Below are 15,582 nucleotides of genomic sequence, written 5' to 3'. Positions count from 1 at the left end.
CTGGGGAGGAAAGAATGTTCCCACTGCTCAGGCTGCCTGCGAGCTTGATGAGGAGACAGTGCTTGTCACGGCTTGCCTACATTATCAAGACACAACACAACAAGACATAACCGTCTTAAAAAATTAATAATTTTAGACTATTATTAGGACCTAAAATTTTGTATATCAATTAAGTGTCCCTATCTTTGTTTCATCTGCTTTCGAGAATTTCCTTAAGTGACCTTATCCTGAGATAATAAAGCTATCTCCTTGACAACAAGCTATTACTGTTCTCAAAATAGACCAGATGGCTTTGGAGACGGGCATAGTTCAGTTCATTTTAAAGTAAAAGCTTTTAAAACTTCAAATTAGATTAAAGAGCTGCGTTAGCATATCAAAGGTGTCAGCCCTCAACAATGTTACTCTTTTTCAAGGAAAATCCACCCTGAAACAAGTGTAACTGGTATAAGTCAGTGCTACTGTATGAAGGTCACCTAATCATTGTGAAACAGAACAGTCCAGATTCGTCAGAGCAAAACTGTATGAGTCAAATCTGTGTTCTGTTGTAGACTGGAAGTGTTGTGAATATGTTACATTCCATTCTGTGAGAACTCTGAACAAAGCCTGTCCCATCTGTTTTAATTTGTATCATAAATTGTAACACTGTTTTTCTTCAAGATGTATCTGTGTAAACCAGCCTTGAACCAATCCTCCTCTCCGAGGACCTCTTTCTTATCTACATAGTCTCACATCATCTAAGCAAATTTAGCGATTGTTAGAAAATGGATATTTCCTTGTGTGTCTCATTAAACCTTGAACATTGTGAACCAAACCCTGCTTCGTGTCACTTTTTTATCCGAGATCTCCCCTCTGCTTTCAGAATAAGGTCAAGAGGTCAAATCAAACCACAAAACAATCAAGATCGGATTGTTTCAGGAACAGTACACACGGCAGATCAATACTAAACTTCTTCTATTCTCAAATACACAAATTTCATTATCACACAGGAGGACATGCTATCTCACTCTGGAATTAAATAAATCTTATGTTCACATCTGTGACTAACAGATGTGACTACGTTTTAAATTTAAATTTTTTGTAACGTATATGTAACCATGGGTTTTTACAAGGCACACACAGTATGGTGACAAGCATAAATCAGATCAGGTCATAGGAAGTGCACAACAGCTCACATTATCAAAGAGAATAGGATTAGTCAAGAAAGGGACTTTTTTTCCTGGTTGTGTGCAGCCTCTGCAGGAAGTGTGAGCCAGTAGCTCCAACAACAACCAGTACATCACATGCTCTGCTTATAATACGGCAATTGTGACTGAAGAAACAAAACACAAACAAGTCAAGAGCTGTATGACAAATGCTTCCAGGACTTGGTGGGATTTTAAAAGACATTGGTACTTCTCAATCATGTATTTTATAATACACATGCATTTATTTTGCCAGATTATTGTCTTTTAAAAAAACAAAAGTAATATCTACAGAGAAATCCAGGTATGTCTGCCTCATAATTTTGACGTGGAGAGAAATAACTCTGGGTTTTGAAATGTAACTGCTCTGGAAAGTTCAAAAGGGCATGTGTTTTCTGTAATTTTATAGAAGGATGACTTCATTGATAAAATAATCAATGATGAAAATAACTAAGTTACAGCCCTATTTTAATTGACTATAAGGCTGCAAAATACAATGACATGGTCATCATAGGCTAATAAAAAAATCCAATAATTCTTTGTTAAAATAAAATCTTTTGTCAAGGAAAATGTCACAGTGTAAAAGGAAAACCTTTATTGTAACCCCTCCATAATGGACTAAACTTCTGAAAGAGTGTGCCATTATCAATTCAGTTTAATTTACAGTATCAAATCAAAACAGGATTTATCTCAGGACACTTTACAGTTGGAGTAGGTCTAGACCACACTCAATTAAAAAAAAAAAAAAAAATGAACTGAGTCTCAACAATTTGACATGAGCAAGCATTTGGTGCGACAGTGGCGAGAAAAAACTTCCTTTTTACAGGCAGAAACTTTGGACAGAACCTGGCTCTTGGTGGGTGGCCATCTGCCGATGCCGGTTGGGACACAGAGACACGGAGACACATATACAGAAATATAGATATGGAGAAATATAAGTCACAATAATCATAGCTTATGGAAACCTGCGATGCGAGAAAACATAATGACTCCGGTGAATAAGCTCCCCGGTAACATCACTGGGACATGAATGCCAACAGATGGAGAGGAGAGAGGAACTCAGTGAGTCGAATGAAGTCCCCCGGCAGTCTAAAACTGTAGCAGCAAAACTCAAGTGTTTATATCATTTTGCATTTATTGTAGATTTTTTTAGATTGTTTTTTGGTAGCCTATATAGTTAGATATCTCCCCTTCAATGTTTTTAAGATAGTTACCAACTGTATATTTAAATCAATTTGTATCAGTATACTAGTGGTATAATAGCTACATGAAAATATGTCAAAGAAAAGACCTGCCTCCATGAGTCATTTCATTTTATACCTTGAGAACATTTTTGCTGTTAATATTTCTGTTGAGATATGGAAGACTTGCTCTGTTCAACCTTTGGTACACGAAGAATGCACTGGATCTTATTAATCTTGAGATAGTATTAATCTTTGTTGTGATCTGATGTTGCTGTCATTTTGTTGAGTTTTTTTCGAGCGTCGAATATCGTATTTTGAAATTAATCTCTGCAATTATTCATATGTCCACACGGGGTCACTGTTGATTCTAAAATGATAAACGTAGCCTACATCTGCTTTAATAGTCAACTGCTGCCCATTAAATCTTTGCTATAAAACTAACCACATATATAGAAACGAAGTAATTAAATATTAAATCATATAAATGTATAGTTTAGAGTTTTTCTTCTAGTCACTTGTTGCAGCGGATGAGATCAGACTGGGCCTGCCTCCAACTCCTACGTATTCCTCTAACCCGCGCAGAGGCCTCTGGGAAACCGAGTCCACGATCTAAATAATTGAAGCTCCCATTCCCTTCTCTCCACCGCTAACAAGATGCCGGCCGTACATCACAAACTGCTCCTGGAGGACGCTTTGCAGGACAGTCCTCAGGTAGGCCTCTGTTAGTTTTATTACGTGTAAATACACAACTGTTTCATAATATAATACGTCACGAGCCCTGAAGTTAGCTTACTAGCTAGCTAGCCAAAACAAATCTAGTTCCCAATGTAGGCGGTTTCTACTGGTCGATATGACAGCTCCCAATTGACACATTGTTATGGGATTTTAATTCTCTGACAGGAGGGGCAGCACTTTCTTGCTATAAACAATGTTGTACTTGTATACTGCTATCCATAATTATCGGCGTCTATGTGTCTCTTTTGTGTTTACAAAGCTAGTTCTCTCTCTCTCTCTCTCTGTCATATATTCTGCTGTAGCCACGTTTACGTTAGAATCATATCACTATAGAAAATGTCACGACCATAGCTCAACCAGGATCACTCTCCTGCAATCTTTTTATTTTCTCATGTTGTCTGAAGTAAGAATTTGGAGCTGGACCATGTCCTGAAGACGATCTGGGCCTGATACACAGGATGTGGGAGGAGTTTCCATTATCGGACTCAACTGGAATTACTCAATAGCTCGCAACAGGGCAGCTCTGGTCGCATGTTGTTTGGTGCTAATAGGTCTAGAGTGCAGTATCGAAATTATCAGAGCACTAAATTCCATGCATAGATACCACTGCTGGCGAAATGAAATACAGGATAGTCTTTGTTATTATGAAGCACATCTAAAGTGGCCTGTATTTTCAGCTGGCTGTTGCATCACTCTACTTAAGTACAACATGCTGGAATGTATTTCTGTGGCGGAATTCAACTAAAGTGAGCCATGAACAGACTTTAGCCGATGGGTGTGTTCTTTTCTGCTTTATCTACCCCGCCTTGCTGCACCTGTTCATGGAAGAAACCTTCACTTAGGCAGGATTTTCTTGGTTTGCATAACCATCCTGCGGTAAAGCAATAATGCCTTTAGTTTCACTTCAAATCTGCACTTCTATATGCCTCTGCATACTGCAGCTACCCTCATGTCTTTTACTCAGTGTCTTGATATCTATTATTAAATAATTACTAATTATTTTCATTAAATATGATTTCTTATTACCAGCAATCTTCTTATAGCCTACATCTCTTTTATGAGTTACAGGTTCCCACCAAAACTCAAATTGTGTTTGTTTTTTTAACCTGGGTACCATATATGTTTTCCAAAAAGTAAACAAAAAGAACATTTTAAACAATTACAATAGGCTCAGCTCCACCTGAGTTGTGCTTATGTAATAAACACACCCATTGATTATCTCTTATGGTTAAAACAAATGTTGGCCCAACACTATACACACACACACACACCTTATTATCATTTACGGTTAGTGCTACAACTAACAATTATATGCATTTTTTTATTAATCTGCTGATTATTTTCCTGATTATTTAGTTAATAGATCATAAATTAATAGTTTTTCTATAAAAAGTCAAAAAGTAGTGACCAACAGTACCAAATCCAATAATCATTCAGTTTACTTAACATATGTTACAAAGTTATAAGGCTTAAGCAGTTTGAATTAGTCAAATAATGTTGACATCTTACGGTAGTGTTTTATAAATGTCTTTAAATGTGTTATCCGTCCACTTCAGCATAACAAGAAACACCGTGTAGGGAAATACAAAGAGGGAAGTTTGTACTAAAATTAAAATGCTGTTAATTTGGGAAATATCCACTTAATTTGTCAAACTTGGACTGCTGAAGCCTTGTATAAACCTCAGAATGTATATACACACAAAACGAGGACCATGGATTTTGTTTGCTATTACTTTCATTGGAATCACAGTAAGAGGTGATCTTTTAACTGGAGGAATAATTACAGCAAGTACTTTTTTTTTTAAAGTTTGCAACGTACTCAGCGACATTTATCTGACAAATACATGAAGTAGTAAAATGTTTTTAAGTCAGTTACTGTATATACATTGGGGTTGCATATGAAGTGCTTTGGGGTCTTTCTGTAAGTTATTTTACAATGCTTCTGGACAAAACTACAAACAGCGATGCCACAGGCCATGCAATCGGCCCATTCCAAACAGGCCCATTTTGAATGGGCAATGTACTAGTATTCATCAAAAGTGTATGAATGTTTTGTTCCACAGACGCGCTCCTTGCTCAGTGTGTTTGAGGAAGATGCTGGGATGCTTACAGACTACACCAACCAGCTGCTACAATCAATGCAGCGTGTGTTTGGAGCCCAGGTACTAAAAAAAACACAAACAGATGCACATATACATACTCCGTTCCCCTAGCTGTGTGTAGCTCTGTTAAATAGCCACACATGTTCAAACACAATAAAATGAGGAGTGTGTTTTCTTTTCTTATTTTAAAAAATAAAATCTGAACAGGAGTTATAACTTTATTTCTCTGGTTAAAGATGATTTGGGGTTAAAAATGTGCATTATTTATCTACAGTAGAGCACTGAAGCGAAGATGGTGCTTTTGATCAAAGAAATATCACACCAGGATATTATACACTTATATTTGCAACCGGTGCATGCAAACTTAAGAATGAAACATTATATATTGAAGGCTCTTGTAGAAAAAGCTGAGAAACCTTTGGTTGCATTTTAATTTGTGTTACATTCATTGTGTCAAATCATTTTTCTGTACTCTTTACTCAGTCAGTGTGGTGCAGTAAATAGTGTGATACTCTTCTTGTGCTGTCAGGGTGTAGATAGTTTTGACTTTGCTGTTCTTTGTTCTTTGCAGAAGATTATGCCTCACTGAGCAACATGTGCAAAAGTCGCAGCCACAATAAATGCTTCAATTTTCTCCTGAAAACATACAGAGCTTATGTAACATGTCAGACCTTTTCTGAAACCGTAATAGTTCACTGGAACAGTTGTTATTTATATGATGAACCACTGTGCACTTTTATAAATGAAATTTCAATTGACCTCTGATTCACCTTTTGTCTAAACATTTCATTTTAGTTATTCAAGGGCTGAAGAGAAAATGGGAATTAAACTACGGACAGTCTGTTAACTTTGCTTTTAACCTCTCTCTGCCCCCTACAGAGTGAGATGGGATTGGCCACAGAGCAGCTCTCGAGGCAACTTCTAGATTATGAGAAGAAAGTAAGTATGGGTACCCTGATTAAGGGCATAATTTCCACTGGCAAAATGTCCCCGTCACAAAAAGAGACACACCCGTCCGCATTATTTTCATTTGAACTTCTGTTCAAAGAGTTTGCATGAGTCCGCCACACCTCAACTTTGCATGTAAGTCTTAATGAAATATCTGCATAAAATAACCTTGAAGAAGAAGTATCTCTCTGTTGGAAATGAATCATGGGGTTTTGCTTATTTTATGCAGCCAGTAAGAACTAAAAAATAGAATAGTTGCTGAGGTAAACACAGCATGTATATTAAATCCTGCTGAAATAGAAAGATATGTGGATCACTTGACTTTGTTGGAACACATTCTGGATTGCAGAGTGCATGTTGAGTGGAAGAAATTTGTAATGGATGCACTTTTTAGCTCCATTAAACAGGGCTTAAAACTCAGCCTCTTTACATGGGGTTTATTAGCATCTTTGGCTTAATTCCATAAAAGGGATGTGCCAGAAATCCTGGCAGAACAGGGTTTTTTTTCAACTTCTTTGCACCTAGTATAGGCTACATCTATGCTTGTTATGCAGTTTCATAGTTTAAACTTGTCCCCCCCTCCCTTCTTCTCCTGTCAAGAATTTTGCCCTTGGAAAAGGTGATGAAGAGGTAATCAACACTCTGCAGAACTTTGCCCAAACTGTAGGGGAGGTGAGCTGCAGTTTCATTTTATTTTTATGTGCATGTACTGTGTGTGTATGTATGTGCGTGTGTGTGTGTGTGTGTGTGTGTGTTTTGTCTATATATATAATAAATATATATATATATATATATATATATATTTATAATTATATAGAAGGAGCACTCCCACCTTGGTCTTTTTTAGAGTTCTGCACTGATGGAAAAGCTGCATATATTTTTATTTATATATATATATATAATATATGTGTATATTTAAGTGTGTGTTTGTGTGGTGTGTGTTGTGCGTGTGCTGTGTGCGTGTGACTCACAGCAGAGGATAGGGATGCTAAACTATTGCACTGTTGGTAGTCGGTTCTTTATCATGTTAGAAATGGTATTACTCCTGTGCTCCCCTAGCATGCTGATGAAAATGACCTTGCTAACATGACCTGAGCGTTATTCTCCCTGTAAGACCGGAGCTGATTGTATACCGACACTAAGAGGGGAGCGGTGAGATGGATATGATGCTTAACGCAACGACTGGATGAGTGGAGGGAGGCAGCGGTGGGTGAATAGATGGATGGATGAAGGAGTGGTGTGTAGGCTGAGGTATATAGACAAAACAGATGGGCCTGTCACTGACTGACATGGGTGTCCACAAGCCTGCCCGGTCAGCACTTAACAGGATTTAGGACACACTGATCCCCACACATATGCTCAAAGGACACAGGTTGATTGTTTGCTTGACCTTTACCTCATGATTTACAAGGAGAACTTTCACAGTGAGAATTAGGCCTACTGCTGCACCTAATACTGTGAACTTTAGCACTTGCTAAATCATTCAGATTATACTGGGTGTCAGATGCTGGAGTATAGCTTGTTGATAAGCATAGAGAATTATGGTAGGATTTGCTTGTGTGCGTGCGTGTGTGCGCACGTGCAATATGTGGTCCTGTTTCCAATATCAGAGTAAACAGAAGGTTTATTATTCTCTTCAGGAAGTGGACCGTTCTACAATATGGGCTTTTTATGATGTAGCTAAGGCATTGTTTGCAGTTAGGCACCAATTTGATGGAAAATGTTACTTTCCAGCTTGCTGCAGAAATACTGGCAGCAAATGTCACTGTACATATTAAAATAAATTGAAATCCCTCAAGATGTTTGGCAAGGGTACATCTTCTATTTGTGTCATTGTGCAGTGCTTGATATTTGTGTATAATCTTTTTTGTGTCGTCCAGCTGAACTCACTCCACTCTGTGCTAGCCAACCAGATGGCCGACAGCATGGTTTTCCCCTTGATCCAGTTCCGAGAGAAAGACCTTACAGGTAGAAACACACACACACACACACACAACACACGTACAGTTGTGTTCGAAATAATAGCCGTGCCTCAACAGCAGCAAGAAAATCACTGGTTTTATTAACATTTCAAACTCTATACCCCAGATAAGTTTCTGGGGGGTAAAATAAAGGTATAGAAAACCAACAAACCCAACAGGACAGCCATGCATACTGGTTCTGTGAAATTGAATGATTAACTGAAAAGGGTGTGTTCAAAAAAATAGCAGTGGTGAGTTCAATTAGAGAGGCATCAATTAGGGAGGGTATCTGGGAAAAAAGGGTGTTACACAGGTGATCCGTATTTAAGGATCAAGACAACTGGCATGCTGGCTGTGCATTTCTCCTGAAAAAACAATGAAAATGGGTCGTTCAAGACACTGTTCTGAAGATGAGCGTTTCCTATAAAAAATTGATTAAGAGGGAAACATACAAAGAGTGCAGAAATCATTGGCTGTTCAGCTAAAATGATCTCAAATGCCCTGAAATGGGCAAAAAAACTGAAAACGAGGAAGAAAAAGAAAGCACCCCTCGAATGGACAGAATAGCCAACTAGCGAAGACTCAGCCAATGATGGATCCAAGAGGATCAAGCAAGACCTTCAGTGACAGTGAGTACTGTGACAACAGAAGACGTCTTATTGAGGTTAACCTTCCAGCAAGAAGCCCCCGCAAAGTCCCACTGCTGAGAAAAAGACATGTGCAGAAGCGTTTACAATTTGCCAAAGAGCACATTGACTGGCCTGAAAAGAATGGCATAATATCTTGTGGACAGATGAAAGCAAGATTGTTCTTTTTGGGTCTAAGGGTCACAGGCAGTGTCAGACGCCCTGCAAACACAGAATTCAAGCCACAGTACTCACTGAAGACCATTAAGCATGGTGGTGCAAGCATCATGATATGGGGATGTTTTTCATACTATGGTGTTGTTCCGATTCACCCATCAAGGGATCATGGATCAGTTCCAGTACATCAGGATCCTGGAAGAGGTCATGCTGCCATAGCTGAGGAGGAAATGCCGTTGAGGTGGACCTTTCAACAGGATAATGACCCCAAACACACCAGCAGCGAGCAAAAGCATGGTTCCAGATGACACAAATTCAACTGATGGAGTGGCCAGCACAATCCCCGACCTTAATCCCATTGAAAACTTGTGGGCTGACATAAAAAGTGCAGTGCATAGGCAAAACCAAAAACGCTGAGGTTGTGGAATACAGTGCAATTATCCTGGGCTGCATACCTGTGGAACGATGCCAGAAGTTGGTTGACTCCATGCACCACAGATGTAAGCGTCATCGGAAACCGTGGTTTTGCGACAAAATATTAGTTTGGTACTCAGCTAGTTTCACTATCAAGAATTTTTTGTTTGTACAGTACATTTTTGAGTTTCCAAGAAGATGGCAACACTGCTATTCTTTTGAACATGCCTTCTTACTTATTTGAATATTATTATTATTATTTAGTTTTGATGACTTTGCGCAATTGTTTTGCTTTGGAATAGAATGTACTGTGTCCCCAATGTATCTGTGTTCATTAAAGTACAATTTCTTTGAAGAATTTTGAATTTACCTCATTTTTCTAAAGGCACTGCTATTATTTCGAACACAACTGTATATAAAGAGAAAACTTAGAATAATACATTTGCATTTTATAAAGTATTTGGGGGTATTTTATGCCGCTTATGCCAATCAAGTTAACAGTCGAGTGATGACCGAAAATGAGGATAGAGGGAATGACAAGCAACAAAGGTCCCCAGCCAGACTCAATCTGGGGTTGTGGTTCAGGGTCAGCGCCTTAACTCCTAGGCCACTAAACCCCTTGTCACATTCATTTTTAAGTGATAACCCCAAGATGCTGAATCTGTTCTCTGTAATAGTAAGATGCAATGGGCAAAGACCCACAGAAAGAAGTGTTTTTGTTTCTTTTATTGCACTGAGTAATTTAGAAATGAATATAATTCTGGATTAATGCATATCTTAAAATGCACCACCAGTGGCTGGACATAATAGTTTTAACATGCGCTTGGCTGTAGAGACCGCTATGTGATGATACAATATCAAGTGTTCTTCGGAGGGTATAGTACTTGGTCAAGAACAGGCTTTCAGGATGTCAAGCATCGTTCTGAGAAGTGGCCGGGTTAGCACAGTTGGCAGAGCACATATATAGAGGTATACTCCTCGACCCAGCGGCCGCGGGTTTGATTCCAACCTACGGCCATTAGCTGCATTTCATTCCCCCTTTCACGTCTTCATCTGTCCTGGGAAATTAAAGGTATAAAATGCCCCCCAAAAAAAATCCTCTGAGTGGATTAACAACCATGAAAGCAGCAGGACAATGTGGTAAAATTGGGCTTGCTTGGCAGAGCAAATGTAACTACCCAATTGGACATCGAATGCAAACGCCATGTTGAGGAGAACAGGTGTGTGCCCAGTCAGATCATTACCAGTGTTAAACTGTGTTCTAATATCTACAGGATACCGTTTGTACAATCATTCTGTCAATCAACAGCTTGAGTCATCTACTTCAAATCAAAGTGCTTTTTTTTTTTTTTTTTTAAAGATGTGGATCTCATGTAGATATTCTATCAACAATTACTATACATTAAATGTTTCAGAGATAAGCACACTGAAGGAAATATTTGGCTTCGCCACTGATGGTGAGTACGAATTTTATCCTATTTAAGAAAACAATTACAGTTTGCAGTTACTTTTTGATCCTCATGTCCTTTCTCTCCTTTCCTGCAGAGCACGAGGCAGCTATGGTCAAATACAGCCGACTGCCCAAGAAGAAGGAGAATGAGAAGGTAGAGTTACAGCGAGGTCCTTTCTTGGCTTCACTGACCAAGCTTTTTCTTATTGATCACAAACTGTTAAATGCCTTATAGTGAAGTAATACTCTGGTTATTCAGTGGGGGGTGTTTTTAATAACCATTTAAAATACAAATAGACTTGACGCACTTTTGACCTTTTTGATCAATTAAAATCCCAGTCATGTTTGCAGTGAAAACCTTTGGTTCCATTTATTTCCATGAGATCTTAATTGGGTTTTCAGACAAATCACTGCTTGTATTTATGCAAGTGTAGTGTTGTGGTGTTTGTGTGTGGTCAAAAACTGGATGTACTTCGGTGTTGCACACAAGGAACCAAAGATTGGTTCCTATTTATACCAAGGGCACTAATTGGCTCTTACAAACACCAATGGCTGCATATATGATATTTCTCTATTTGTTTCTATTGAATGTGTTTGCGTTATCTTGGATGTACAAGATAATGCGACTGTGTTGCTGATTTGTATGTTTGTTTGAGAGAGTTGGACAACTATTTGCATATGTATGAGTGTGTGTGCAGCGCTTGATAGTGAGTTAATGTTGGGCATGTTTATCTAAATATTTGCAAAACCCACTCCTGTCTGCACAGCTGAAGTCAGACTTGGTGAAGGAGGTCGCCTACACTAGAAGGAAGCAGCACCAGGCCTCACTGCAGTATTACTGCGCCCTCAACGCCCTGCAGTATCGCAAGAGAGTGGCTATGCTTGAACCTATGCTAGGCTACACACAGGCACAGGTACTGAGCACCCCCACAAACTGGGCCGGACTACAGTAGTAGTCAATTAATTGATCAGTCTGTTTACAGAAAATAACATACAAACATACATACATAGTTTGGAAAAAATGCCAAACATTCTCTGGTTCCATTTGTTAAAATGTAAAGATTTGATGCTTTTCTTTTTCATATATTATAGCAAACTACCGGTAAATGTATTTGGGTTTCGGACTGTTCGCCAAATAAAAGAATCTATTTGAATACATCACCTTGGGCTGTGATATAATTATGACAAGTATTTTTCACCTATTACTGACATTTTACAGACAAAACAATTAATGCAGAAAATAAAGATAATGAAAATAATCAGTACTTTCATCCATATGTGTGAGCAAGGGGTTATTATTTGTTTTTAGAAATGTCTGTTACATAAAAGTGCAACTGTACATGAACTACAAATTAAACGCAATAATAATTGCTCATTATTATGTCTTATCTCTCAGATCAGCTTCTTCAAGAAAGGTATTGAGCTGGTCTCAAAGAAGATGGAGAACTTTCTCTCCTCTGTGTCCAACATGACTCAAAAGTAAAGACTATATCAATAAAATTCATTTTCATGTATACAGTACATATGATGAATCAAATTCTAGCTTTGGCATTAACAATATAAAGTAATATGGTTTGTTGTGTATGACCCAAAAAGGAATTGCAGTACTGCAACAACACACTCATTTCCATATTTTGGTTAGCCCTTTTCATACAATGCAATTGTGTTTTTATAGAATAATACTTAATAATATTAGTAATAAGAAAAATAATAAATAATAAAAATGTTCCTCCATATCTGAAACTTCTGTATTTATGATGCACAATTTGTTAAAAAAGAAAGAAAGAAAAAAAAAAATATATATATATATATATGTATATATTCTGAATGTCAGATTTAATGGCTAATACAATATTTTTTTTTCCTGTCTAGTATCCAGGCCCAGCTGGACACGGAGGCGGAGGCCATGCGAGCGTCCCAAAGGGAGCTTCTGTCTGTGGAGGACACTGTCTACACGCTAGATAAGGACACAGAGCCTGTCAATCGCACACTTATCCAGAAGGCTGGTTATCTCAACATTAGGAAGTACGATTAATTGCACTCATTATGGCCCTATCTCAAATCTAAGGGCACTTATTTCACTCAGCGTTCTTTGATAGCCAATGTTAAGATGTGTCTTGGGGAAAAAAGCTGAGGAACGCGCTTTGACTCTGTCCTCATTTACATATGTCACACTTCAATGATTTCTTGTGCAAATAGATGGTGCAATCAAGTGGTTACATTAAGTCTCAAATCTCTAAATAACCAAACATGACAAAGAAAACATTTTTGCTTCACTTGCTAAAGTTGTTCAGAATGCGCATGAACACAGTAAACAATAAGTCAGTCACAGCAGACAAGGTGGGTCTGGTAACATGTTGACAATGTGCGCTGTCAGCTTATTGCAGAGTGGATGTATGAGAAGGGAAACTTCCTTAATGGCTTCAGGGGGTAGAACTGCAGAATAGCCTGCAATGTGATTAAGTGAAATGTCAGAGCTGTCAAACTCTCTCTCGCTCATATACATCCGAAGTATTTGACAAATATCTGTGACACCAGAGAAAAGGTTTCCACAGAATGCCATTCTGTTTAATGACACACACCACCAGCAGCCTCAACGCTTGTCAAATGCTGAGTCCGGAATCATTTGCTATTTCGAATGGTTTCTCAATATTAAGGGTCTGAGTCACCCACGGAAGCATAAGCCATTCACTATATAAATCAAAATTGAATATATCTGGGAATACTTTTGAAACTGAATGTACAAAAGGAAGCCTTACAGATGAGCAATTTATATGAGTCATAGATGTGTTGCATTCTTTTGAAACTGAGTGAGTTAAATTACATTGTATTTTAATGTTTTGTTGATGTGCCCAGAAAGTAATAGCCACACCAACTTCAACAGGGGACTACAGGGTGATTGAACCACCGGCATTCCGACTGGTAGACAACCGCTCTACCACTTGAGCCACAGCCGCCCACAAAGTGGTTAATATGCTTGTTTATTATAGTTATAATATTATTTATAAAACTTGTACAGGGAGGACATAAAAGATACTTCTTGCAGATCTTCATATTGAACTCATTTGTAAGCCAGATTTGAGCTAGGAATTTCCATCACATTGCGCCTTAGATCCTTGACATTCTTAACGGTACTCTGTATGTAGCCCCTGTCACTCATTAGTCTTTCCATTAAATCACCATTGGGTTTTCCAAAAGTGTTTTTCTCAAGTGCTGACCTTACTCAACGCGTTCTGCCCCTTCTTTTCTGTGCTCCAGTAAAACAGGCCTAGTGACCACAGCCTGGGACCGACTGTACTTCTTCACCCAGGGAGGGAACCTCATGTGCCAGCCGCGTGGGGCGGTGGCGGGGGGCATGGTGTTGGACCTGGACAACAGTTCCGTCATGGCTGTGGAGTGTGAAGACAGACGCTACTGTTTTCAGATAACCTCCCCCTCAGGCAAAACGTATGTACACTTTTTTACATATCCAACAATGAGAATAACGCACAAACATGAGATATTGGATGCTTTTTATTTAATTCTCTCCATTGTCATTAATGCCTCCAGGTCAATGATTTTACAAGCTGAGAGCAAAAGGGAATATGAAGAAGTAAGTGTGAAAGAGGCCGCTCGAACAGCTGTGTTTGATCTTACTTAATGTTTTACATTTCCATCCCAAAGACATCAGCTGGTACAGTCCAAGTATCAGACATACAACAATGTAGGAGCTGTCGAGTCTTATTTGTGTGGTTTTCAAATTTGCTTTTGTGCTTGGATGCATCTGACTGGCCTGTCACAGCTGGTATCAGTCAATTCATTTCAGGCGGCTCATGTCTGAGCTAGAGGAAGTCCTAATGTGGAAAATCTGTGCTAATTTTTGTTTTGTTTTGACTCAGTGGATTTGCACTGTGAACAACATCTCCAGACAGATCTACCTGACTGACAACCCGGAGGTAATGTACAGTTACCCACAGTTTTATACCCACACAGCAAGTTCAAAAAGACACCAACCTAAACCAAATAGTTTATGGAATTCTAGCTCTAAATCGTAAAGACCATTACCCACATTATTGCGATTTGTCAGGCAAATAGTTTTACAGCTGTTTTTGCCTTGACTGCTTTTCAGTCCAGGAATCCTGCATGTTTATTTTATTCCTTAGAGACAAACAGACTATCACTGTGTCTAAAATCACACTGTCTTTCACTTATTTATTTTCCCTATATGATAATCACTTGGTAGTTAGTAATAATTAGGGATTTCAGATACAAACCATCATGTTGTGTTACCACTGACAAGAGTAATGTCGCGTAACTGTAAATCACATGCTTGTCATCCCAGGATTTATAGCAAATAGTTGTGTATCTGTAGTACACACTAATGAAACTACTGTATATTTCCTGTTTCATCATGTAAACTTTTTATGGTGCTGCATGTAATTCTAACAACTGCAGGCAGTAAGTATAGGGCAGCAGCAAATTAGAATGATTGAAGCGTTTTTAGTACATAAAGTTGTTGTGAATGTTATAAATGTGGAAAATGTGCCCTTATTCTGCCCTTTTGTGGCTGTGGCATATTATAATTTCTACTCTTTGTGACGTGTGTTTTGATTTATGGAAAAATTATTTAGCTTTCTTGTTGTTACCTCTAATTAGATTAAAACAACACATTGTTTTTGATTTATAACGTCATAATTTCTTTCAATTTCAACATATATTATTACATGCCAATGAAAACTAACAAAGTTGTTAGTACTTGCTGTATGTAGCAAAATGATTATTCTTTTACTCAAATCCAAGACTTTGTGATATATGCCTGCGTCCA

The 15,582-nt window shown here is 38.3% G+C and overlaps 1 protein-coding gene and 1 long non-coding RNA gene across 2 annotated transcripts in view; one reads left to right on the top strand and one right to left on the bottom strand.

The window, feature by feature from the left end:
- Positions 1–2,939: 2,939 nt before the first annotated feature.
- appl2 (adaptor protein, phosphotyrosine interaction, PH domain and leucine zipper containing 2) overlaps positions 2,940–15,582 on the top strand; it is a 24,330-nt gene continuing 11,687 nt past the window's right edge. The window contains exons 1-13 of the mRNA XM_032522284.1: positions 2,940–3,076; positions 5,164–5,262; positions 6,082–6,141; positions 6,751–6,822; positions 8,031–8,118; positions 10,744–10,785; positions 10,874–10,932; positions 11,546–11,692; positions 12,175–12,257; positions 12,651–12,803; positions 14,037–14,225; positions 14,328–14,370; positions 14,657–14,713. Of these exons, the coding sequence (XP_032378175.1) occupies positions 3,020–3,076; positions 5,164–5,262; positions 6,082–6,141; positions 6,751–6,822; positions 8,031–8,118; positions 10,744–10,785; positions 10,874–10,932; positions 11,546–11,692; positions 12,175–12,257; positions 12,651–12,803; positions 14,037–14,225; positions 14,328–14,370; positions 14,657–14,713 (1,149 nt within the window). The 5' untranslated portion in view covers positions 2,940–3,019. The remainder of the gene's footprint in view (positions 3,077–5,163; positions 5,263–6,081; positions 6,142–6,750; positions 6,823–8,030; positions 8,119–10,743; positions 10,786–10,873; positions 10,933–11,545; positions 11,693–12,174; positions 12,258–12,650; positions 12,804–14,036; positions 14,226–14,327; positions 14,371–14,656; positions 14,714–15,582) is intronic.
- Positions 9,251–15,582, bottom strand: part of LOC116693365 (uncharacterized) — a 10,585-nt gene continuing 4,253 nt past the window's right edge. The window contains exon 3 of the long non-coding RNA XR_004332907.1: positions 9,251–9,262. This is a non-coding gene — a long non-coding RNA (uncharacterized LOC116693365). The remainder of the gene's footprint in view (positions 9,263–15,582) is intronic.

The sequence above is a fragment of the Etheostoma spectabile genome, chromosome 8, assembly GCF_008692095.1.
Source record: "Etheostoma spectabile isolate EspeVRDwgs_2016 chromosome 8, UIUC_Espe_1.0, whole genome shotgun sequence".
Classification (NCBI taxonomy): domain Eukaryota; kingdom Metazoa; phylum Chordata; class Actinopteri; order Perciformes; family Percidae; genus Etheostoma; species Etheostoma spectabile.
Note: the sequence above shows the minus strand (reverse complement) of the source record. Positions and strands in the feature narration are given on the sequence as shown.